Here is a 25,465-nt window from a genome sequence, read left to right as displayed (position 1 = left end):
TCTCCATACTTTTTGTGTCTTTTCCAGTAATATGATTTCAGTTTTTCCTTCCTAATGTTACCAAGCAAGTATAATTAACCTTTGGTGTTTCACCCTGTATCAAAGTAAGTGGTACTTTTTCATTTATTAGAATGTTTTCAGTACAGTTTCAGTTTTATATTTACCGCACTGGTAATTAGTATTCTTTAGGTATTTGTGCTTAAATTAAGCAACTCACAGCTTTGCCTCCATTTCTTACAAATCATTTGTATGTATTAATTTGTGCTACCCTGAGTACTGGTTTCTGTATGCTGGCAGAACTAAAAAGATTTCTCTATCTGCAGCCTCCCTGGATTGTTTAAATACCAAGGAAAAATAGAAATTGTTTTTAAAAACTTATTCTCTGCAGCTCCACTACCTCCCACATATGAAGGTTAAAATGCATTTTTTATTTACAATGTTTTAGCTTTACATTATGTCTTTCAGAATGTACGCCATCATAACTCGGAGAACATTTGTACTGCAGAAGGGGAGGAAACTCTTGCACCTGACATGTGAATCCCCACTTGGCTAAAGCCATGGAGACAGATCTTCAACAAACATTTTCGTAACAAGTACAAAGAACGTGTTCATTTGGCAAACGCATGCAGTGGTTATTTGCAAGAGCCTCACAGGGTGGGAGAAGCATATTTTAAGGCATTTATATTCTTCCAGGCCACCTCAAGTGTTGCCCTAGTCACCAAAACTGATTATATAAGCAACAAACAAACCATAAGTCATGTTCATTTTAATCTTTCGTTTATTAGTCTCAGGATAAGGCAAACTTCCAATGCAGTTTTTCCACAGCTTGCAGATATCACCAGCATCTCAATGGAGTTATTTATAAAGATTTTGGGTAAAAATGTAACCTGGAACTTGACTGATCTCTATGGTATGCAATATTCAATAAAAAAAAAAATAGGCATTTTACTTCAAATATTGGGTACCTGCCAATCAACACCACTGACTAAATTTCACTGATTGCAAAATAAGTGCTCCACTCTCTCAATAACCACTGGTATCCCACTAATGCTGAAGTCTCCTTCAACTGGTTTGCTTACTTTCCTCTGGTAGAAGCACGTATAGAGTTCTAAACTAAATATTTTTAGCAACTTTCCTAAGTCATAGTCAGCAACTAGACATAGTACTGAAAAAAAACCTATGTACAGTAATATACCTATGTAATCATATCATATAAAGTTTTACTCATACATGTAAACTTACGATAAAAATATCATATGCAATTATATGATAAAATGTTTTATTAATCGCAGGCTCGTATCTTGGGTTATGAAAGTAATTGAATATTTTCATTCCAAATGCTGAATTACTAAGGGACTCTGGCATTAAGATAGAGAAAATATCCATATAAAGTAAAAAAAATGTACTTGCATTTTAAAATACTAATTAATAACACTTGAAGTAAATTTACCTGGGCAAACATGTCCTTGGTGATTTCCTTCTGAAGTTCATCTTCAGCCGACTGATTGTCAGTTGGAGCAATCTTGGCGTGAAATCTACGTACCAAGTTTTGCTTTTCCTTACTCTCAACCGAAGATTTTATTTTTTCTTTTAGGGATTCCAAATTAAATCTAACAGTTCTTGACTTTCTACTGGAAGTATAGTTTTCAGGATTGTATTCTTCATACACAACTACCTTCTTTTTTGTGCTTGGAGACAATCTGTTTACCTCATTAAATTCACTATCGCACTTTTCATTCGTGACTGTCTCTGCACCATATGCACTTATTTCCATGTCACCATTGTCATCATTTTCTGTGATACTTTTCTTTTTACATGATCTCTTGGCTAGCAAATCATTCAAAAAATCACTGGCAGCTTTGTTAGCTTTTTTACAACTTGGAGACTGTACACCAGTTGAATGTAACTGTGACAAAACATTTTTGGCATCGCTTTTATTTCCAATTTTAGGATCATTCACTTCAGTTTCACCACTACATGCCGACAGATTTTGATTACTAACACTACTCAAAGCTGCATTACGAAAACCACCATCTTCAGTATGGCACCCATTTGTCTGAATACTGCAACCAGGTCCATTTACCACAGATGTGTCTCGGCTTGAACCTTCCTCAAGTACTCTCAATGACTCAACGTTGCTGATATTTCTGAAACACAGGGAGTCTTCACTTTCCTGTAGGTCTTCAGGAAGCCTACTGGTGTCTCCCGAGAAAGAAATGCCACGTTTGTCTAGATCCTCCAATTTTTCAACACTCTCCACTAATGGATCATGCGTGCTTCTAACTTCATTTAATTCATCATCTGCCTTTGACCTCAGGGCTGTTGCATTATCATTATTTGATGGAGAGCCAGAATCGACCTCAGAACATGGATCACTTTTACTTTTTTCCACAGGCAATGACTTACTTTTCAAAAAACTGTCGAGTTTTGGTTCTGAAATGAAAAAAAAAAATCATGGAGAAACATTTAATTTAATTTCCAAAGTGAGCTATACACTTCAAACCATATCCTTTTTCACCTTGAAAATCTGAAAAGGACAAGCTGAAAGGACAGACAAAATGGGAAAATTTAGCAACCTAGAATAGAAAACCCGCAGTTTTATCTGCGAGTTTCAACACATTCACTCTCAAAACCAAGAGAGAACACCATGATCAGTCAGAATATGCTGAAAACTCTTCCCAATACCTTGCCCAGGGGTAAAAGGACAGCTCAGAATCTGCTACCTTTACTGGTCTTAGGCATATCTGAATATTCCTATTCTCTCTAACTTTTGTCTCTTTCTTTTTAAGTCTGTCTTAAAATCCTGGTGTTCTTTTATTTAATGCAATAAGGTTTCTAGGTTTTAGTATAGCACATATTGCACTATAAGTACATTTTCTAAATTGCTGCCTTATAAAACTAAAATGTAAAACTGGTCCAATGGGACAGTGCTGAAAGCCTAAGGAACAAAAATCATACCAAATATAAATCTTATGAGACCAACTTTTAAATAATAACTAAAGTACTACAACCCATTTTAAATGCATAATTTTGTTTGCATATCCCCTTAGTCCTGAGTTCTTGGGAAAATAAATTAAAAAAATTTAATTCTATAAAAGTTCTACAAGGGTTTCAACAGTAAGCCTTGCTAATCATTGTTTATGAAAATAACAAAATATGCCTCAATATAAAGTAAAATGACAACACAAACATTCAGACTGCAAACCTCTGCCAATGCTGAGTGATGCATCCCCCAAGTCAGTCCCTTCTCATAACACTTACACATTCTTGTCATCCCAAAATCTAATCACTTATTGCCAGTCAAAACATATTTATTAAACTTCATCACCAACATCTACTGTATACTAATAATGTGTAATACTCTAGGTTTCTTGAACCTTGAATATTTGAAATATGAGTGAGAAATTTACTGAAAAAAGTCCCTTCTCTCCAAAAACTAATACTGTTATTGCAAAGTACTGCTACTAAACAGAAACCAAGTGAACCTAAGTCATACTTTAGAGGTAATTAAATATGATTACCAAAATCTACAGCAATGGTGCTAAGGGTTTTGGTTTCTTAAGCCTAAAACATTGGGAACATGGCTGAGCAATCCACCGACAAAATGTCTCTTCGCCACATAAATTTACAAACCTATCATGCTCAAAATCTACTCACTTGTTACCAGTCATGAGGCCCACCTTTGGTAAAACTTTAACACCCAACAAAACTTTAAGCATAATTCTGCCAACAAACAGCCCAAAAAACTAACCACAAACAACCTTGGCAGTGGTAAATATTGCAGCATATCATGTACTGAATTACAATATCTTGAGGATAAAATATGCAGTGGTTGAGCACTAAATGCCATCATCATTTGTTTACTCCAAGTCTGACTACACTATTATCTGTTTATGACAAATGGTATAACAATTAGAGAAGCCACTGAAGGCATCGTAACATTGGTACAGTGAAAATGAAAAAGAATTTATTATTAACACAAAAGTTTCAATATAGTGGCAATATATTTTTGCACTGGAAGAGGAAACTTGAAAGTTTAATAAAGTAGAGAGAGAGAGAGAAACACCAGCCTTAAAAAAATAAACAAGCTAAGTGAAGCTAGGTGAGTCATCTTTCTAACATAGCAGTTGCCAATTAGACTTCTGCTGTTCTCTAAAACAGATAAAACAAGGATTTATATGGCAAGTCTTTCACCTTCTTCAGAAGTTCCAACCTATGAGGTGCAAGCAACAGCTTAAGCTGTCCTAATTTAAAAAAAATTCGTTTACACAGGTTTTTTTACAAGTTAAGAACCATCTCCATTTCATGAAATTTCTAAGGGAAGGTAAATGAAACATTTCAGACCCATTTTACATTAAGTAACTGCATGGCTGATTTTTACAGCACTCTTTGAATACATTATACCCAAAATATAGCCACTCTAGTAGAGTACTTACGTTTGTTGCCCGGGCTTGAACTCCCCTCACCCTGAGAAAGTGAGCGCTTTAATCCAGAGGCTATAGGAGATGATGATATAATTCCACGAGACTCTGATGCAGGTGACCCATTAACATTACGGCCAAACTTGAGAACAAGTGATGATATGCTGTCGTTAGAACTGGCTTTTTGGCCGCCATTTCCAAAAATGCTAATGCTTTCTGGTGAGCCAAAAGATCTATTAAGTGAAACATCTAAGGATGTGTTCTGCATGCTGTAAATGCTTGGGATGTTCTCAAAAAGCTTTATCAGTGAAGTCTGAAAATAAAAAAAATATGAAAACAATAATATAGCAAAAATGAAATAAGAACAAAAGATACTTTGGGTATTTTTAACTTCTCATAAACAGTTCTGGGTTTTGACTAATATTATGTTTACTTAAGAATGGAGATTTCTAACATTCAAGTTACTCAAACAGTATCAAAGAGAATCATCTGTATTCCAACCCTGAAGCAATTATTAAAAACAATTCTGACCTTACATTAATATTCATTTAGTTTTCTACAGAGGAGTCTTCATTGAAATAATGCATAAATCTATAATTCCTAAAACACAGTAATTTCAGAATGTTATGATATATATATATATATATATATATATATATATATATATATATATATATATATATATATATATATATATATATATATATATATATATATATATATATATATATATATATATATATATATATATATATATATATATATATATATATATATATATATATATATATATATCGGGGATATATATATATAATATATATATAATAGCCTATATATATTTTTCGGGGCAGATCTGAGCTGGGAAGGGGGGTGTGTTGGAAGGCCACTCCTCAGGATTGAAGTTTATGAGGGCATTCCCAGCCACCTCGAGAAACTGGATGTGGGACAACCTCCAGGTGTCCGAATTGTACCCACAGTAGAGGATGTAGGCATTCTGGAGGGCCAACTGAAGGAGGTATTTGAGGAGCTTCTGTGTCCACCTCTTGGTTCTCCTGGCGAAGGGATTATACTGGATGAGTTGATCAAAGAGATCAACTCCTCCCATGTGCCTATTGTAGTGCCCGATGACAGTAAGCCGTTGGACACGAAACTCCTCATACGTAACTCAGCCCTGCCGACATGTCTTCTTCCGCTGAACGACCTCTTCTTGGATGGGCTCATGACTGGTCATACTCATGGGCACGAGTCGGACCCCCTTCCAACAGATGACGAAGACATCTCCCTTCCGTCGCCACTCTGTCTCTCTTGCCAGATGTTGCAGGTGGCTAGCGAACCTCTTGAGGACATTCGGGGCCCCACGCACCAACCGAAGGGTACCACTGACGTGCACACCTTCATACAGTTCCTGGGCCAGGGATACAGTTATAATAATTATCCATAAACAGGTGGTATCCCTGGTTATGGAAACGATCCACAAGACTGAAGACAGTGTCACGCAGCGTGGAGAAGACCCTGGAATACACAGAGAAGTCCATGACATATCCAGTCTTGGATTCCGTAATAAAAAAGAACTTCACACCATATTTCTTTGGCTTCTTGGGGTTGTACACTTTTATGCTTAGATGTCCTTTGTATGGCATCATCCCCTCACCCAAAGAAAGGTTCTTGGAAGGAACCACGAGAAACTGGCACCGTTCACGAATGTACTCCAACACTGGGCGGACTAAGATGAGGCGATCTGGGTTATTCCGAGGTATGGCCCTTCAGTTGAAGGCGTTGAAATACCTGTCCAACGCCGTACTTAAAAAAAAAATTCCGCCTCCAATATTGCCTGACGTCGGCAGCAGACATCACTCCAAAAAAAATGTGGAGCCCCAAAAAATGCGCCGTGTCCGTGAGGTTGCAACCCCACCATCAATACGACAACGTCGTCTGCAGTTCCTCACGGCAGTACCGAGCTTAATCCACCCTCTCTGCAACGAGGTATTCCAGCAATTCCCGTGTAAGGAAGAGCTGAATGAACCCCAGTGCAGTGGAGAGGCACAGGGACGGTCAGTCCAGGTACTGTCGTGAATGGGTGCATGTTAGGTGGGGTGGGGTCCTCCAACCACCCCTCATCACTTTCGGACGAACGGCCTTCACCTAGGCTGCCGCGATGTTGCGATCTTCTACAAGCACGACTTCTCAACCCCCCACCCCCACCCCCCACTGGCCCATCTCCCTCACTTTCTGTCTCGTCCCCACCAGCCACAATCGGTGCCTCCTCCTCCTCCTCAGACTCTCCCTCATAAGCACTGAAACCGAGTTCACTTTCATGCTCTGGCTCTCGTACGGACATTGGGGGAAAATATTCGTCATCACTGACATCGGGCGTGATGTCCTCTTCACTAGATGACCAACTGCCATCAAAATGAGGACTTTCCACCTGCTCTCGATCGAGCTCCAACAAGTATTCATCAATGTCCTTTTGTTGGAGGCCTCCCAAATGTTTACGAATGCCTCTCAGGACACCCCGATGTTTCCTAGGGGTCGTAAAAGGCCCACGGTCACTTTCGGCCACACGTGGCCGTACAACACGGCAATCATAAGATGGATCACCTTGGGTGCTGGGTCCCTCTCCAGCATCCAAGTCTAAAACGTGTCTCACACGCTCACTACCGACAGGCAATATGCGCCTTTCAGAGTCCTGATGACGTTGGGACACCTCTGCGTATGTCCTATTGCGTCACAAACACGCTGACACTTGCACAAGTTCGGCAAAACACAAACGCGTCAAGAAATCGCTCTCTGACGATGCGTCGCTGATGCTTTCTAGTGGGAGAAGAAAGAAATTCGCGCATGCGCAGCTGGGTCACGCTTGTAAACAAAACCACAGCGTGATCCGTGAACTCTCAGCATCCCTCAAGGCGTGTGATTTAAAATTTTTCGCAGACTAGGCCTATAAGTATTTTTCCACAAATATTTATAAAAACTTTTTGTAGTCGACGTATTTTACGTCCACTCGGCACCCGACAGACAATTTTTGTCGACGTAAAATACGTCCAGTCGGCGTTAAGGGGTTAATTACAATGATTGTTTTTATATATCTTATATAGTCACTAACAAGGACGTTTATATTTGCTCGTTGTGTGGACCATTTCTTGAGCTGCTTTATCAACCTCTTCATTTCCTTTAATCCCTACATGGGCAGGGATCCAACATACAATATTTCAAGATTTTTTCCATTATTATACATTTACGGGGTGAAAACTTAATTTGTTGTACAATATTATTTTTTGGATCGTAACCTTGAATGGCTTCTATAGCGCTTCGGGAGTCACTATAAATCACAACATTATTAAATGAGGCTTCTTTAATTATTTTTATTGCTGATGCTATTGCATATAACTCAGCTGTAAATATTGGGGCATTATCTGGTAGAGAGAACTGATACGTTTTGCCTTGGGATACTGCAGCATATCCCACTCCGTACTATGACTTGGATCCATCTGCGTACAGTGCGTTATGTGGACCTTTTCGCATTACACATTCTACTGTAGTCTATGGTGTTCTTGGGTATATGAATAACTTTTTTGATAAATATTTCAAGTGTGTAAAAATTCTCATTTTATTCACTGTCCAAGAAGGTAATTTTACTATTAAAGGTAATTGTATATTGATATTCAGTCACTCAAACAATCTTCTAGCTCTAATTGGGAAGGGAAATCACATGGCTAATTGTTTATAAATACCTCCCTCTCTTAATCCAAATAATTTTTTGGTTGGAGAATCATTTGTCTGAATTCTCAGAGAACTCTTCATTGTTACTAGCTCTCTATGGAGAGACAGAGAGAGAGAGAGAGGTAGTTCTCCACATTCAACTTGTAAAGACGACTTTGGTGAAGATCTAAAGGCTCCTGAACATATTCGAAGGCCTTCATTATGAACTGGGTCTAACATTTTCAGCATTGCGTCTGATGCCAAGCCATATATTTCACTTCCATAATCAATGATAGACAGCACTGTTACTTTATACAGTACAGTAAGGGTATGCCTATCGGCTCCCCAAGTAGTGTTCAGTAGTTTTTTAATTAGGTTTAATACCCTTTTACATTTTGATTTCATATATGTTATGTGGGCTTTCCAGTTCAAGTGAGTATCAAATACTAATCACAAAAATTCTGCTGTTTGGCTAATTGGTATACTATGGTTTCTGATTTTTAAATCTATTTCTTCACCCTTTTTCCACTTTCTATTTTTATAAAACATTACTGCTTGAGTTTTATCTATGGAAAATTTAAAGCCTACAGATGAGGCCCATTCATCTATTTTTATTATGCTTTTATTAATTATTCATTCTGCATGTTTTATTCAAGATGCTGAGTAATATATGGTAAAATCATCCACATACAAGTTACTTTTAATTCCAATACGTAGATATTTACTGATATCATTTATAGCCCAGTAGTTTTGATTAAAATGCTTCTCCAATTTTACTTAAGGTCGACTTTGATGGCATATCGAAGTTTACGGGAGTTTCATCCACTTTGCCGATGCACAATAATTTATGGTCATTAGCAGCCTGAACATTGTTTTCTCAGCTTCAGCTACAACTTGCAGCTTAAATTTAGCAGCATGTTTCCTTGCTGACCTTTTCTCCATAGTGAATAAGGGTATAATGTAAAAATATATCAGTCCTATTCTACTTAAGGTCATTTGTAGCATAACTACGGTAATTTTTTACTATCGTACGATGGTCGAAATGCAAGCTAAACAGCTGTTGTTATCCGATTCGGCTGTTCATAGCTAAGCAGCTGTTTCTCATTCAGTTGTTTCTTCGGTATAACATTACTAATGATGTTGGGAGAAAAACTGTTACTAGAGTTCATATACTATTTTCTAAGGGGTCCACAATAATATAATTGTTACACAATCCTTTAACAATTATATTATTTTGGACCCTTTAGAATATTACTAACAATACTTTTATCATTCTCTTTTACTTTTTTTGACTAAAAGATGGGATAGATAAAGAGATGGAGGAAAAGAGGTTAGTCTATTGTAATCTGGTCTCTCAAAAAAAGGAGCTCACATGATACACGAGATACATGATAAAATAAATTTTTAAGGGCGAAAATTTGGGGGTCACACAATACGTGAGATCGTGCGTTACGCGAGTACATGCGGTAGTGAAAACATAAGAACCATAAGAACCCTGTTTTAAATTAGGAAGACAGAAAAGGTATAAATAAATTCAAAAGATGTCTGTGAATCATCACCACAGATTGTCAACTTGGCCATTCTGAACTGCATGGCAACATCAGATACATATACACCATTTTTATGTTTTCCAATGATCTCTTTTTTTTTTTTTTTTTTTATTTCCACAATGATCCTTTTAGGATTTATTTCTGATTCACGAATCTACTAATATTCTTTGGCCCCATTTTTGTTTGTAAACCAATCCATTTTTTCATCAAAATTTTTATTCATGAAGCAATCTGTTTGTGAAGTAAAGTGTTCATGTTGCCAAGATTCCATGATAAAACCAGTTCATGCCTTAAGGTATATCCACACAAAAGATGAAAATTTGTTTTCTTATAAGAACAACTGATTACTCTATAAATTATCTTTAATAGCTGCAAATAACCTAATTTTTATGTGATGTAAAGTTACTACACTGTGGAAACAAAATGGCTGGTACCCTCAGGAAACAGATGACGCTTTAAGAAACAGTGATGTCATTTGTTTCTTAACTTTAAATAAAAATCTCCTCTCTTTACTATACTACAATGCCTACAGGAAGATGATACTTATATAAACTTCTTACTAAACACAAATCCTACCTTGACTGTGGCCAGCATTAACTTCTCATTATTGACTAGAATTTGCCTTTTATCAGGGGTAACATTGATGTCGACGTCCTCTTCTTTGAGACGGATATTTAAAACAACAAATGGAGACTGATGCCGATTATAATAATGATAAACTTCATTCACCAATTTCATTACCTGAAAAGAGAACTCCAACTTTTAAGTAAGATCATCGAAAAGGAAGAATAAAAAACAAGCAAGAACAGATAAAAATGTTATTGCTAAATTGAAACGTCAACAAAAAAAAAAAAGCAACAAGCATTCCTCTAACCCATTCCTCAAGAAACAATGAAAACAATCTAGCCTTGTGTGAAAATATTTAAAACTTATAAGTAAAAATACCAATATCTGATGCAAACTTATATAATCTTTATAACCTAATTCAAGCCTGATTTCGGATTCCACAATAAGCTGTAGGTCCCGTTGCTAAGTAAACAATTGGTTCTTAGCCACGTAAAATAAGTCTAATCCTTCGGGCCAGCCCTAGGAGAGCTGTTAATCAGCTCAGTGGTCTGGTAAAACTAAGGTATACTTAACTCAGGAGGAACTGTTAAGAAAGAGCCATCCAGGTAACTCTGTGACAAGACCACTCAATAATGGATATCCATTAACTATTCCAGTTGTGGTAAAATAGGATAGAAATAGTAATTTCCAGACTATTAGAAAATAACATCTCATAATTTCAAACAAACACACTTACAAATAAACATTTGTAACTTATGCCTAAAAGAGATCATTGATCTATCAAGGGACAGAACTTAGAAAAAAATGAAGCTGCAACTTGTGGTTAACAGCCACGGCAAGGATAAAGAAAATGGTTTCCCTTAATGTTTTAAAATATATTGCATCAAGATAAAGAAACCATTGGGAATGGATTGGCAAATACTACTTTCTTCTTATCTATGACCTTGGGAAGGGCAAATTATCTCCTTGCAGTAATTATGTTAGGGAGGTGGTGATGTATAAAACAAGTCCTATAACGCCTGTAACCTGTCACGAGAGAGACCATCCTTTTGCCCCACCATCATCATCAGATACCTATAATTTTTCAGCCAGCAACAAACTTCTGGTTCCTAGCAAACTTCCTACCAGTTTGCCATTGGTGAAACCTTTGATATGCTATCTCCAACAGTGACTTAAGATGTCTAATTATACATCACCACCATAGCAGATGAGGAAAGGCATGCCTGTGACAAGCAGCCCTGGATATGACAACTGTGCCACTTAAGCATCAGGGAGGTAATATATTTATCATATCCTCTGTGAGTTCTCGAGCCCTCTATCCTCACTTGTTGCATGACTATGTCCAACACAGCATTAACCAGTGGCATTTCAAAAACAGGTTGGCTGAGTCATACTGGACTAGGTCAGTCCTTTATACTTTTATGAACCCATTTTCTGTTTCATAATTACAAGCTCTTTACGTATTTATATCAAGAGCTCCATTTGGTCTATACAGACCCCTTTACTTATCCTGCAGTTCTCAGCAACTTCATTCCCTCCCACCTGAGTTTCTGATCAGTCTATGCTAAAAGCAATGGGTTTGTGATGAAACAAATATAATTTTCTGAAAACAAATTAAATTTGTTCACACAAACCGATTACTTTTGACCAACCTCACTACCCTTTCAAAGGTGGATCATATCACACAAAGTGAGACAATGACCCACTGGGCCCTGAGTGAACCATATGCATACGTGCTAGCCTTTCCAACAGCAAATCTTTTTCTTCTATTATAGAAAGATGTGTCTAGGATATTTTTAAAAGCAGAAAGCAGGCTATTTTAAAGTAAAAAGTTTGTATGAAGAGATTAGTTTTGTTTCTAAACAATTGCATTTTCAAGATGTCTCAAATCCACAGATAACAAGAGAATCAGTTCTCAAATATAATGGTTTTCACAATACTGTAAGATAAGTAAAAAAATTTACATCAAATACCTAGTTCTTTCATTTGCACTTCAACAACAGAATTACCAAAAGTAAAGCTTAAAAGAATTGGACATAACCTCCAGTTTTTATATTATAATTCCATTATGTCTGCCTCCCTCTCTATAAAAAGTGTTTTTATAAACCCTGAAATAAAAACTATGATACAGAATGAACTTTTATCATAATTTAAAATAAAGAGGGAACAATATAAATAAACACCATTTTAATCTCTGAACTTTATAAAGAAGTGGGGAAAATATGCCATTAAATACCTTTTTGGAATAAAAAAAACAATTGACAGAAAGGCTGGAGAAATTTGATATTCTCAGCCTATTCCATACTCATAGTTCTTTAACAAAATTGCGTGACCTTACTTTTGCAAATATGAAAGTTATATGAAAGCTAGGAAATTATGTAAAATTTTATGTGACTTTCTAACTTTCCTATATTTTAACCTACAATCCAACTTTCTTTTTAGCACATGATAAACTAAGAATTCTATATTACTTAATTCTAAACCTGACCTTATTATTTTAACATTCACATATTAGTTATCTGAAGTCTTAACACCAATATTTTTCTCCCATAATTTTTACAATTACTTTTGAATGCAAATTACTATATTAAAATATATACTTAGAATATCATTACTGATGCCCTTCAGTGGGAGAGAAACAAGCAAAAATGTTGTTTTGATCATATCTTAGGTTTCCAGTCCCTTTCTTCCATTAAAACTTTCTACTAACTGTGAACAAAATACAGTCATTATTTTATGATGAAATCAATATTTTAGGTACTTACCCTCTATCATTTGGCTTTATCTGCAACCACTTGGCGCACGTTCGACTAGTGTTAAAATTAAAACAATCATTAACGAACGCTCCCAATAGTCATCAAGCGAGGTCCACTATCTTAGGAGGTGGAATGTGAACCCCATATATGGCCATTGGTTGAAGATGTGCAATGCAGAATGGCAATTTATTGGCCCCTGTGCCTCAGGCCTTCAGAGCTGACAGGAGCTACAACCACAATTAAACTATGATGCCTCAAGAATTACCACCTACCTAATCGAAACTGAAACTGAAAGAAAAGTGGTACTTAATCAGCTCAGGGTAGCTTTCTCCAATGAGGAGCAATGGCTCTGCAACATTAAGCAACACAATTTACTCTTAAAAAAAGGGAGACTTTGCCCTCATCCAAGAATAAACAAAGCACGGGCAACCATAGTATACAAAATGATCCAAATACATAAAGTGGAGTAAACTACTGTGTACTAACTCATCACATACAGTTCCCCTTTACCCAGGAAGGAGGTAGCTAGAGAGAACCCTTATCTGTTCGTGACACATAATGAGAAGATTAGGAGATACTCTCCCCTGCCGAAACCAGAGGTGCTAGTGTACGGCAGTCTTCATAATGGATCTCTACATCCATCAAGTAGTTGGAAGCAAATACAGAGCTACACTCCACTGTGCTGCCAAGACTAAACGGTCTAGGGAGAGGTGTTGGTGAAAACTAATAGATGTTACCGCTGCTCTGACATCATGTGGTTTCACTTCAAAAAGGGGACGAACCTCTGGAGAGACTGCATGGTGTGCCTCCAGAATTAAGAACTTAATCAAGAAAGCCATGGCATTTTTAGACACAGGGACCTCAGGCTTCCTGACTGAACAAAATAAGTTGCTATACTGCTTCCTTACAGGTTTTAGACAGGACGTATAATATTTCAGTCATAACGGCATAAAACCAGCTCTCCTTCCACAAGAGTTAGAGTTTCTAGTGAAGGGACAGAGAAAACTCTAGGAAGAGCTTTGGCCTTGACATCATTCTTGGCATGAAAGGAAGCTAGAAAAGATAATTCTGCTCCAGTATGTGAAAACCCTACTAACAGTGTTATCACTTGCAATTCACATATTCTTTTGGCTGAAGCCAAGGCCACCAGAAAGAGGGTTTTATTCTGACTCGTTCAGAAGAAGTGTAGCATTTCCAATTGTAAAGTGATCATATAGCCTAAACAATTTGAAATGTACTAACCTAATCGTAGCCTAAGTTTTATGCTACAACACACAAGTTACTTCAACTATATTACTCTAATTCACAATTAGAACCATACTGCGTTGTGTATACTATTTAACACATAAATGGTACAAACTTACTGTTAGTTCAAATGGCACATTCAATATTCTTAGCCTGAATTGAGTCTGGGATTTGCGCGAGCACAATCTCTACTTCGTAACCCTCATCCAAAGCACACTCTGAGAAACTGTCCTTACATTTAGATACGCACACCTCCCATTGTCTTTGGATCTAGGAACAGCATGTTGTAAAATCTTAGCAAAGCAGCCAGTATTTCCTCTACAGCTGCCTTCTCTAAGTGAGAAGAGACTTCCAGACTCAAGATCCTTCTCTTCTCGGAGTTGAATCTGTAAGACCGAAAGGCTATGGGCTGGTCTGATAGAGGACTGGTTTAATAGAGGAGGCGAACTCCTGAAAGGAAAGAAATAGCCTTCCAAAAGTACTTTCGCTACCCAAGCACCTACCTCTATGCATTCCCACACTTGAGTGAAGAGGCCTAACCTGCCCCCCAAAAGGTACCTGATGGCTCAAGGAGCTATTCTTTATTAGACTTAGTTTTCTTGTTATAAGAGGAGGAAATAAACTTCCCTCCCCTTGAAGAATGGGATTTGGAACTTTCCTGGCAAAAGGATACTTTCATCCTTCTGGTGCTAGGAAAGGAAAACCTAGCAGAGGAGGTAGCATTGCCCGAAGGACATTTAAAAGAAGAAGAGGAAGATGCAGGAGGCTTCCCTTTAGAAGCTTGGGACTGATGGATAAAAGACCTACTCTCCATCTTCTGTCTTCAAGGCTATAGACAGTTTTTCTTCTATAATCTTCCCAAAAAGATGTGCTGAAATTAAAGACTGTTTACTGAAGGGCAAAACTGAGGGAACCAGCAGAGAGCAAAGCTGCTCTCTTCTGCAAACTTTAGGGTCACCCACAACATGGGATAGCTCCCCTATCACATCAAGAAATGCCTTGTCTAGGGAAGCATTATAACAAAAGGATCACTGGTCAAAGGAGGAAAAAGTTCACCAAAATCCTTCAAACACTGTTCACAGTACAATTTCAATAGCATTAGTCAAACTCTTATACATATTCCCAGCCCCTGGAATAGAAAAATGCAACCTGCCTGATGCAACAGCACCTTTCTTAGTCGGAAAACTCATGGACAAAAAAGCGCCGTCCAATGCAGGATCAGGAGAAAAGGGGAGAACCTCCCCTGTCCGATACACTAGTGACTTCCTAGCATAAGGGAAGGGAAACCAAAAGAGAGGATCCTTTAGAGGAGATCTTAGGCAATGCCTTAGCAATAGAGTCAAATCTCGCATGTACAGAATCTGATAGCCTAAAGGAGGGGAGAGGAGAATAATCAGACACCAACCTGGAAGCTCTTAGAGAGTGAGCAGTATTAGAATGCTCCACTGAAAAGATTTGTGGATATTTGTCCAAACACAACTGAACAAGTTCCTTAAAACCTGAAGTGGCCGATTCTAGGTGTTCCTCTTCCTTATCTGAAGGTCATGTAGGAGAATGCTGAGAATGTTGAGCTGGGGAAGTCTTTTCTCATCTGTGACAACTGAAGAAGCCTCAGAACCAGATGGTCTTGTAAGGCCCGACGCTAGAATTCTACTAATCCACTCTGGTAAATACATGAACTGAGAACGGTCTCTCTCAAGATCCGACTGAGAAAATCCAGCTGACACAGGAGGGCGAGAACCCTTTAACCACGGTGAATTACCTTCCAACACAGGAGAAGCGTGACCTGTTGCCTTGATGCCACTAAGAACTCGTTCACTTGCATTTACCTCCTCACTCCTCTTACTATTCGAAGATTCATGCATCATAGACAGTAACTGCAGCGCCGAAGAAACTCTACAGCCTACTGTCTCTTGCAGACTCGCCTACTCTTCCCTCAGACTCACTGAGGTGGCGAGCGGACTCGATGAAGCTTCCCACGGCCTAGAATACACCTGGCGCGGACTTGACACTTCACGTGGCCTCGAATATCTGACAAGCTTAGTCTTAGCTTCAGAAAGATAGCCCATAAAAGTCACAAAAGCCTCGGAAGTGGAAATACCTGCAGCCTTGAAATCAAAACTCAGACTATCATTAACAGAAAAGGAGTCTACATGCATAAGCTTACTACCTGAATGCCTACATTACTCTGGACTCCTTGAGGCAGCTGAAGGCAAAGCAGCATCGTTCGCTGCTGAACACGATCGGTTGCCTGGTTTAGATGAATTGCTAAATAAAAAAGCAAAGGCCTTGACCTTTTCACCCTACCATGAATGTCTTTAGGCAAGCACAATTTTCATTTGTCCATGGCCAAGAAGCAAAGGCAGGAGACAAAGGGCACAGTCCATGAACATCCTGGGATGTTAGTCTCATTTGGGAACCCCCGGGACTAAGAAGCCTGTCAGGAGGAGGAGCCAATGGGACAGACAAGGCTGCATCCACAGAGTTGCCAATGGAACAAGGGGGCACTGTTCCTGCCAATGCACTAGATACATCAGCTGCAAAAGATTCAAACTTTTTACATAAAAATTCAATCTTAAATTTTACAGAATCAATATGAGACTGGAATGAATCTAACCTACTACCCTGAGCTGACTTAGTGGGTGCAGAAGGATGTGAGTCTACTAAAGAAGAATCAATACACCTATCTATCTCTTGATCAGAAGTTAATTCTAAGGATGACTTCGATGCAAGACTAGCTGTTCTCTTTATACTCTTAGTCTCTCCTTCTCTCTTCTAATAGAATACTTTACCATCTTCTCAATCCCTTGCAAATACCATTTCCTGCAATGATCACAATGGTTGTCCAAATCATAAGTTACCACAAGATGATCAATGCATAATTCGTGTGTACTGTACTTCAAAGAAACCAATCTCATCTCGCAAGAGCTTACCTTGCAAAACCTAAGAGATTTTGACAGCAAAGATTGGGAAAAATCCATAATAAAACAACAAACCACAGTCTAGACGATCTGATTCGATAACCATGAAAAAACAAACCAAAATTCAGAGCACTTGTCTACACTTCCGACCGAATTTTTCCGACAAGAGTAGAATGAGCAACTGAAACATTTGCTGTCCTACCCCACCCTACAAAGGGTGGGGGAATAACTATTGGGAGTGTTCATTAACGATTATTTCAATTTTAACACTTGTCGAACCCGCACCAAGTAGTCGCAGATAAAGCTAAATGATAGAGGTTAAGTTTCACCTAAAAAAAAATCTACTGTATTTTATTTCTATATTCATTGTATAATTATCATTGTTCATTTGGAGAAAATAAAGTTAAATAGTATATTTCTAATTATTATATTATAGAGCTGTGAACCATATGCTCACCTATTATAAAACACTGCAAATATTCAGGTCTTTCAACAAGGCAAACTCCTCCCTGTCCAGCTCCATGATAGGTATCTTGGTCAGACCACTCGGATAAAATACATAAAATAAATGTAAGATAATACAATACAGTAGTTACCTTGGCAGGATCACAAGGCCGGCAATTAATAAAATAAAACTGTCTATCAGTAGTCGATCGACCTTGTCCATGCGCACAGGAGGATATAAAACCTTCGATATTAAACAAGCAGTTACCTGTAACATAAAAGATTCACTGATATCTTTACCTGTGACCACCAAAGTCAAACTTTATTTTCTTTTACCTACTTCTCTACCTTTTTGCAAGACAATATTATTAGGAAAAAGAGTGGCAAAATTCTATTATGGAACACTTTTCCTTTTTGTCAAGTTCAAAACCAAATAAATGAGCAACCTGTTACCCTTTTCTAGCCTGCCTTTGAAACAAACAAAAAATGAAAAGAAAGGAAGGAAGGTGAAGGTGGGGGCTTATCATGAAGGATCTGAAAGACCTGTCCCTTAAATGAAAGAAGATTAAAATGTCAGTAAGTAACAAAGAAATGAATTCCAAAGTTTGACAATAAATGGAAAGTAACAATTTCTAAACTATGCAGTCCCTGCATTACAGATTTACATTGAGGGGAAAGAGGGGTTCCTTGATAGGGGAATTCTCTGAAACTTAATGGAAGTGTGCCCAAAATAATATCTACAGAAAAGAGAAAGAGAAGCAACTTGTCAAGATAAAAGAGTATAGAGAGTTGCGGCTCAGAGAGTTTATGTTTTAGCTGAAAATGAATGTAATTTGACTATACAGGAAACCCTTTCTGGTAAAACGAAGGAACATGAATGGTGTGCTGTTCTCAAACCTGTAAATTTTGGTGCAGACTCAACAGTGTCTTGTGCTTAAAATTAAAGTGTAAATATGAAACTCAATATACCTCATTCCCATTTTCTTCAAGCTAAAATGACTGGGTGCTTGTCATCCTCGTTTCTCAATTTCCAGTATCATACAGAAATCCATAGATTCTGGTTATGAAAGCCCTTGTTTTCAAACTTGGTCTCATGACAGTTGATGTATTTTCTTAGAATTTTTAACTAACAGACTGCAAAGAGTAGTTGATGATAGGCACTAAAGTGACTGAAGGAATGTGATCTCTGGTGTTCTCAAGGGTAGTGTTCTTGGTCCAATAATTTTTATATTATATATGTACACGTGGTTTGACTTTAAAATCAAATTTATTGATTTATTGCTGATGTAGTTGATGTTACTCTCTTTACACTGATCTCATCTGCTCAGTAGAGACCTGTTGTTGCAGAATCTCTTAGCAGAGACTTACCTACAACAGTACATGCTTCAAATTATGGGGATAAAGTAAAACCTTAACAAAACTAATAGTATGATTGTTAACATGTCTAGGACATCAGATATCCACCCTCCAACAAGGAACACTTCACTGACATTGTTCCATTAACTACATGCAACTCATTTAAAATACCCGAAAATGAGTCGGAAATTTCCTTTTGAGAAACAAATCCTATTTATCTCTTCTTCAACTTCACAGGGAAATCATTATGCTGAGAAAATCTTTCAAGATTTCGGAAGCTTGTCTGTCCTGAAAAAATGCTCTAATCCTTCTCTGAGCTTGATATTTAGTAAATGGTACCATTGTTCAATTAGCTAATTGTGATTACTGTATAAAATAATTCATACTTCAGACCATCAATTGCATTCAGATCTTCCCAGACTATACCATCCACCAATTATCACTAGATATGCAATTAATACAATTTTGATTTTTCTTTTGATAGGCTTAAAACAAAATACCTTTCTATAAGTTTCATTCCTATTGTGACCCAATTGCAAAATGATCTTCCAAATCCTCTACCTGAACAGTTGGAAATTCAAAAGTGCAAACTTAGAGCAAATATTTAGTTGAGCAAGCTGACATGAATCTCACTCCATGTTTTATTGTTATTATTTAGTTTGTTTATTTTATTTTGCTATTTATCTTGTTTTGTTTTCTTTATTTCTATTAAATGCTTTACTTTGTCTTTTGCATAGTTAATTCTTTGCTTATGACTACTTCTGTATTGAGCTGCTTTCCTTACAGGGGTACTGAAGTTTGTGGCATTCTGCTTTTCAAACTAACGTTGCAGCTTGGATTGAAGCAACAGTAGTAGCAGTAGTAACAATAACGTAACAGAGAAACTGTCGATCTAATCAACTGCCTTTGGATTTATCAGAATCTAAGAGGAAGCGAAAAGATAAAACACCCCAAAACAAGAGTAATTCTCCAAATATGAACAAACAAGGGAAACAAAGATTTTATAACTGGGATGAAGAAAGGACCATATGGCAGATAAACATTTAAGCTCAATTTTCTATGGGTATCCATTTAGCTATTCCAATTATCAGATCTCTCCAAGGCAAAATTGAAGAAATCCAATCACCAAAAATGCCGATTGGAATGAAAAGGTTCAATGAAATTTCATTATAATTAATCAAAAGAATTTGATAGGAGAAGAAGCAGAAATAAAAAAGTACAAATATTCCTTCATGCATGAGATCCTTAGTCAGACCTGACTTAAAATTTGGGGTAGAGAAACCTGACGGGGTGAAAACAACATAAGAGGGACGCGAGTAGAAGAATGAAACATGGATGGTCGAATCATCAGTGACAGAATGAGTAGAAGAGGAGGTAAACTGGAGAAAATCATAGATAAAAAGGAAGAAAACAGTGGGAAAGAGAGAACTCTATAGAACACCTCTAGAAATAGAGAAATGAGCAAATGTTAGATAAAAAGTTAGATAAAAAGGCAGACGTCAAAATGACCAGAGGGTAAGGGTAAAGTCATAAGCTGGCCATAGCGCTAGACTGCTGAATGTCTTACAAGACAACAAGAGCCATGAAAAATGATCCGCCCGAATCCTATACAGACACTGGCCAACTATCAGTGAGGTAGGGAAAACAGTCACTATTAGATCTTGACTTACAGAATCCTTACCAGTGATCCAATAGATGAGTTAATAATTGTAAAAAGGGGAAGTCTGTGACAGACACAAAAAGAAATGACAAACTAACAGAACATAATTTAGAAAAATATTCTACTGGGTGCATGCACAGCACAACATTCAAAAAAAATATCTGTACAAACCTTTTAAAATATCTATTTCAGCCATACCATACTCTGTTAAGACATCATTTGAGGCATCTACTTGCTTGTATTCTAGAAGACTTGCTACCTGAAATGACATATTTCTAAAGCAATACACTAAAGTATAAACACAAACATCACACAGCACTATTTCAATAAAATAAATTTGCTCTCTTCAAATATAAAACATTTTTTTTAGATAATTTCAATATTCCTCAGCATATCTAGACACACATCTTTTACTACATCCTTACACACAGCAGTACAAGGTGTTAATTGCTGGTGGAATTTGGAGGCTGGCTCCAAAATATTAATCTTTGATCATTTTCCAAATCCTCTGCCAACTCCTTACTGATCTTGACTGACACCTGAGACCAAAAGATATGAAATATGAAATGACATTTTGTCTTTCTTTACCACAGCCTTGTTAACTACAAATAGTTCTTCAGTATCTTGAACAATAACAAGGTCTAGATCACTGCAACTAGTGTACCTCTGCAAAAGGAACCACTTCAAGCAACTATTTGGAAATCTCACTTATCCCATAAATCTCTGAGATACAAAATGCTGGATCAAGAAGGCTCTCTTTTAAAAGTGAGTGCAAGAACATTAATCTGTCGGGATCAGCCTGCTTTCCTTTTCTCAATGGCAACTGTGACAAGGGGAACTCCTGCAGTCCTGACATCTATTCCTACCCATGTAATGGACCACCTTGTCTAACCCCCTTAGAAAGAGAATGGTGTCTGCAGTATTCCAACTACAATGAAAAAATCATACCATTTGTGTTACAAGAGCCATGTTTTGATATGGAATAAACAGATCCTACTAAGGTAAGCAATCCAATTCAGTGGAGAGGTGATCATGATTTTTACTCTGAGTGTTAAGGATTTGCTTCTCACCAACAGTATTCTCATGGTTGCTTGCAGTGGCCTCTCGCCGGGAAGAAGTTGCACGAATCCATAAAGTCGTTGGAATAAGTCTAGTCATGTACACAATGTCTCAAGACACCAAAGGTATCCAATGAATTATGGTAGCCAAATGGTTCACAGGGGTCTTGTTTACCACTGTAAAACAGTTGCCTGGTGGCTCACAGCAATAGTGTGCTGGAGTTGCAGAAAGCTCATAGCAGTAATGTACTGGGGTTGCCCAATAAGAAATGATCACCTGAAGGTCTGCAGCTTGTCTCTGTTCTACACAAGCCTAAGTTGCTGTCACCAAATGACAACTGGATGCCCATGTCACAGCATGAAGAAGTGCTTTAATGATCCTTGAAAACAGTTCCTTTAATACAGTCGACCCCCCGGTATTTGCGAATAGCTCATATCCGCGAATACTTAAAACCCCTAAAAAAAATGCTTTGATGGTTCAAAACACCATAAAACCCTCTAAAAATGCTTATATAAAATGGTCCAAAACACCATAAAACCCTCTAAAAATGCTTATATCTGAATATTTTAATAGTTTCATCACAAAAAGTGCATTTAGTGAAGAATATGATATGAAAATACAGGAATTTGTGAATATTTCTCTATGAAAAATACCACGATGGGGCGAATTTTCCATGAATAATGTGTATATATGTTCCACAGAGAAATCCGTGAATAGGCGAAGCCGCAAATCCAGAACCGCAAATAGGCGGAGGTCCACTGTACCTGGTTCTCTGGTGTGGTGATTCAAAGACTCTTAAGCATTTCTTATATCTTGTCCCTCTGCTGACCTAGCGATCCAATATTCCCTGAAAGTCATGCTTTGTTACTGTTGACAGAATGTACCTCATCCTACTGTCCTAGCCTGACACCCAGCCGAACAGGAGAGAAGGTTAAAAATAAAACTTCCTACTTCTCCATGACAATTTTCCATGTTCTTCATGATCTTGCTACTGAAATTTTTTTGATAAATAGTTGGAGGTATAAGTTGCATCTGGTCCCTAGTCACTTGAGACAGGCCAGAGTCAAGGAAAGGAAAAACCCTCTTAATCTATAGGAAAAGAAAGCAGGACAAAAAGCATGGTGGTACACTTAATTTGCACAGCTGTTAGGGCATAGAAATTAAATGTTCACTGGATCTGGGTCTGTACCCGTACTTTTCCTATTTACTTGCATGCACCCACTACTTACAGCTAGTCCTGGGTCTAGCAAAAAAAAGGAGGGGTCTCTGAGAAGACAACCTACCTATGAAGTTAAACTAAAGAGACAACAATGTTACCATTAATCTCAGATTTCATAAAAACACAACATAAGGATGTGAGGAAACATAGCATAGGGCTGGTAACAATGAATGCAGACGTTTTTCCAGAGAATAAAAATACAATCTTCTCAAGAGATTACATGCAATTAACAATGGAGATTAACCTCTTTACCAAGACGCTTAACCAAACGGAAACATTGGGTTCACTACCGAACCGAGTTAAATACATATCTGCAATCTCAAATAATGTTTGACATGACTTGAGATATTATATGTGTGTGTGTATATGTGTGCATGTATACTCTGTATACTCTGTATACATGTTTTTGTAATATATATGATATATGTAGTCTTTGTGTGTGTATGTTTTTGTATATATATATATATATATATATATTATATATATCAAGCTATATCCATTGCAGCATCCATTGCAGATGCGGTTGTGTCGACATCGAGGTTTCCACAGTTGAACAGTGGGATCTGACGTGTGCATTTGGGTCTGTCATGATCTAAGCGCATGGAGACAGTGTGATCTTTCGAACATTGAACCGATGCTGCCAGAAGTGTAAAGGTTTTGGTGAGGTATGTGCGTATTATGTAAACAAACAAATTCTTCCCCTCCTCTTTTGTAAGAAGGTCGAAGGCAAAAGCTGTCAGGCATGTCATTTAACATAACAAGAAGGGGGAGTGTTGCCAATCAGTGGTCAAATGTTTCTTGTAATTCTCTCTCTCTCTCTCTATCTCTCCATCTCTGTATGTGTCCGTAATAATTCATAAAAAATGTCACTCTCTTAAGTAAGGACAACACTTTCTATGGTGACAAATAACAGATTTTCCAGTGGCTATCTTCTGACACTTCACCACTAACCAAAACAGACCCAATCTCACAATGCAATCGCCTTGCAAGAGTCTATCCCCCAGATAATATACCATGGGTGATCGCACATACCTCACCGGAACCTGGACACTTCCGGCAGCATCGGTTCAATGTTCGAAAGATCACACTTTCTCCATGCGTTTGGATCATGACAGACCCAAATGCATACGTCAGAGCCCACTGTTCAACCGTGGAAACTTCAACGTCGACACAACCGCATCTGCAACGGATGCGCCTCTGCTAAGCTGGCACATAAACGTGCTTACGGCCTAAATTATATTTCATATAAAATGGGAGGAGAGTGACGGAAACAACCACAGATTTATCAATCAACATGAGTTAACAAGGAAGTAGAGAGAGAGAGAGATTTACCCAATTGTATCCAGAGTCTACTAGATACTCCACCTATACTGTTCCAAAGCACAAAGCGAAATGGCGTTCCCTTCCACTCCCCATGCATGAATACAGTGAGTGTTGCCTTATAACATTTTCATCTATTTCAGAGATAGATGACACTTGTTTCCAAATACTATACTAAATTTTTTTTATCATTTATTTGAGAGAGAGACTATATGTATATGTGTGTGTGCATGTATTTATGTATACAGCATATATCAAAATGTCTGAATCTATAGCCAGCAATAATGTTTGTTTTGCTTCATCATATGCCTGGCAGTGCCAATAGTATTTGTTTTGCTCCAAACCCTTCAAATCGAATTTACGAAATATAAGCGGTCTAGAGCTGGAAAGAGGAAGATTGGTAGTACGTGCGCACCACCTCCATGTACCCAGTACTATGCAATAGTCATGAATGATAGTACTACCTATACCCCCAAAATAAACTCTCGGTAAAGAAGAGGTTAATATATCTGCCAAGATGGTAGATACCATTGAAAAGGAGGAGTCTGTTTAATAACAAACTCCAATGTAGTAAAAAGTCCAGATTTTGATAGAAAAGAAGCTTCTCTTAAAATTCCTCTACCTGCCTTTTTAAACCTTTTTAAAAAGGGCTCAATTTTCAACGTATTTTAAAATTAAATTCCGTAAGACTAGATTATACTGTGAAACGCAATTTACACTAAAATAATCAATTAGCATAAAAAAGTTTAGCTACAATACATTAATAAATAAAAGCTATAAGAGTCAATTAAACACTTAAATTCAAGCTATGTCAAATGCAATGAATTTCAATTACCTGTTTTGCTCCAAATACTGATGATATATTTTCTTTGATGCTGGTGTGACCACTGGTTGATACCACAACCGTCTTTTTACCTTTATCTGTTTGGTTGGTACAAGTTATTCTGAAGAAGGAAAAGAAATTAATGCACATAGGCTTAACAGAGATAAATGTGTACTGCAAAAATTCACAAAAAACAAATATTCTTTGTGATCTTGAGTCAAACATTCATGTCAATACTCTGAAAAGTATTATTAATTACTATAGTTTCTGACACTCAAAATTCCATAAAAATAAGACATCAATCAGAACAGACTTTCAAAAACTACGTTGGTCCACCACAGGTGCTCTGAAATAAGGCAGAAAAATGTTTAACCACTGTGCATCCTTTAAACATTTTGTGTGACCATCCAAAAAAGAGTCTGAAA

General features: G+C 37.4%; 1 protein-coding gene across 2 annotated transcripts in view; it reads right to left on the bottom strand.

Annotated features, from left to right (window-relative positions):
• Pms2 (mismatch repair endonuclease PMS2) overlaps window positions 1-25,465 on the bottom strand; it is a 61,081-nt gene that overhangs the window by 10,507 nt on the left and 25,109 nt on the right. For both annotated transcript variants that reach the window (XM_067126458.1, XM_067126459.1), the window contains exons 6-11: window positions 25,053-25,161; window positions 20,791-20,878; window positions 17,756-17,871; window positions 10,247-10,411; window positions 4,437-4,734; window positions 1,451-2,433 (exon numbers count right to left, since the gene is read on the bottom strand). In XM_067126458.1, the coding sequence (XP_066982559.1) occupies window positions 1,451-2,433; window positions 4,437-4,734; window positions 10,247-10,411; window positions 17,756-17,871; window positions 20,791-20,878; window positions 25,053-25,161 (1,759 nt within the window). The remainder of the gene's footprint in view (window positions 1-1,450; window positions 2,434-4,436; window positions 4,735-10,246; window positions 10,412-17,755; window positions 17,872-20,790; window positions 20,879-25,052; window positions 25,162-25,465) is intronic.

The sequence above is a fragment of the Macrobrachium rosenbergii genome, chromosome 24 (genome assembly GCF_040412425.1).
Source record: "Macrobrachium rosenbergii isolate ZJJX-2024 chromosome 24, ASM4041242v1, whole genome shotgun sequence".
Lineage (NCBI taxonomy): Eukaryota > Metazoa > Arthropoda > Malacostraca > Decapoda > Palaemonidae > Macrobrachium > Macrobrachium rosenbergii.
This window is presented reverse-complemented; position numbering and strand designations above follow the sequence as displayed.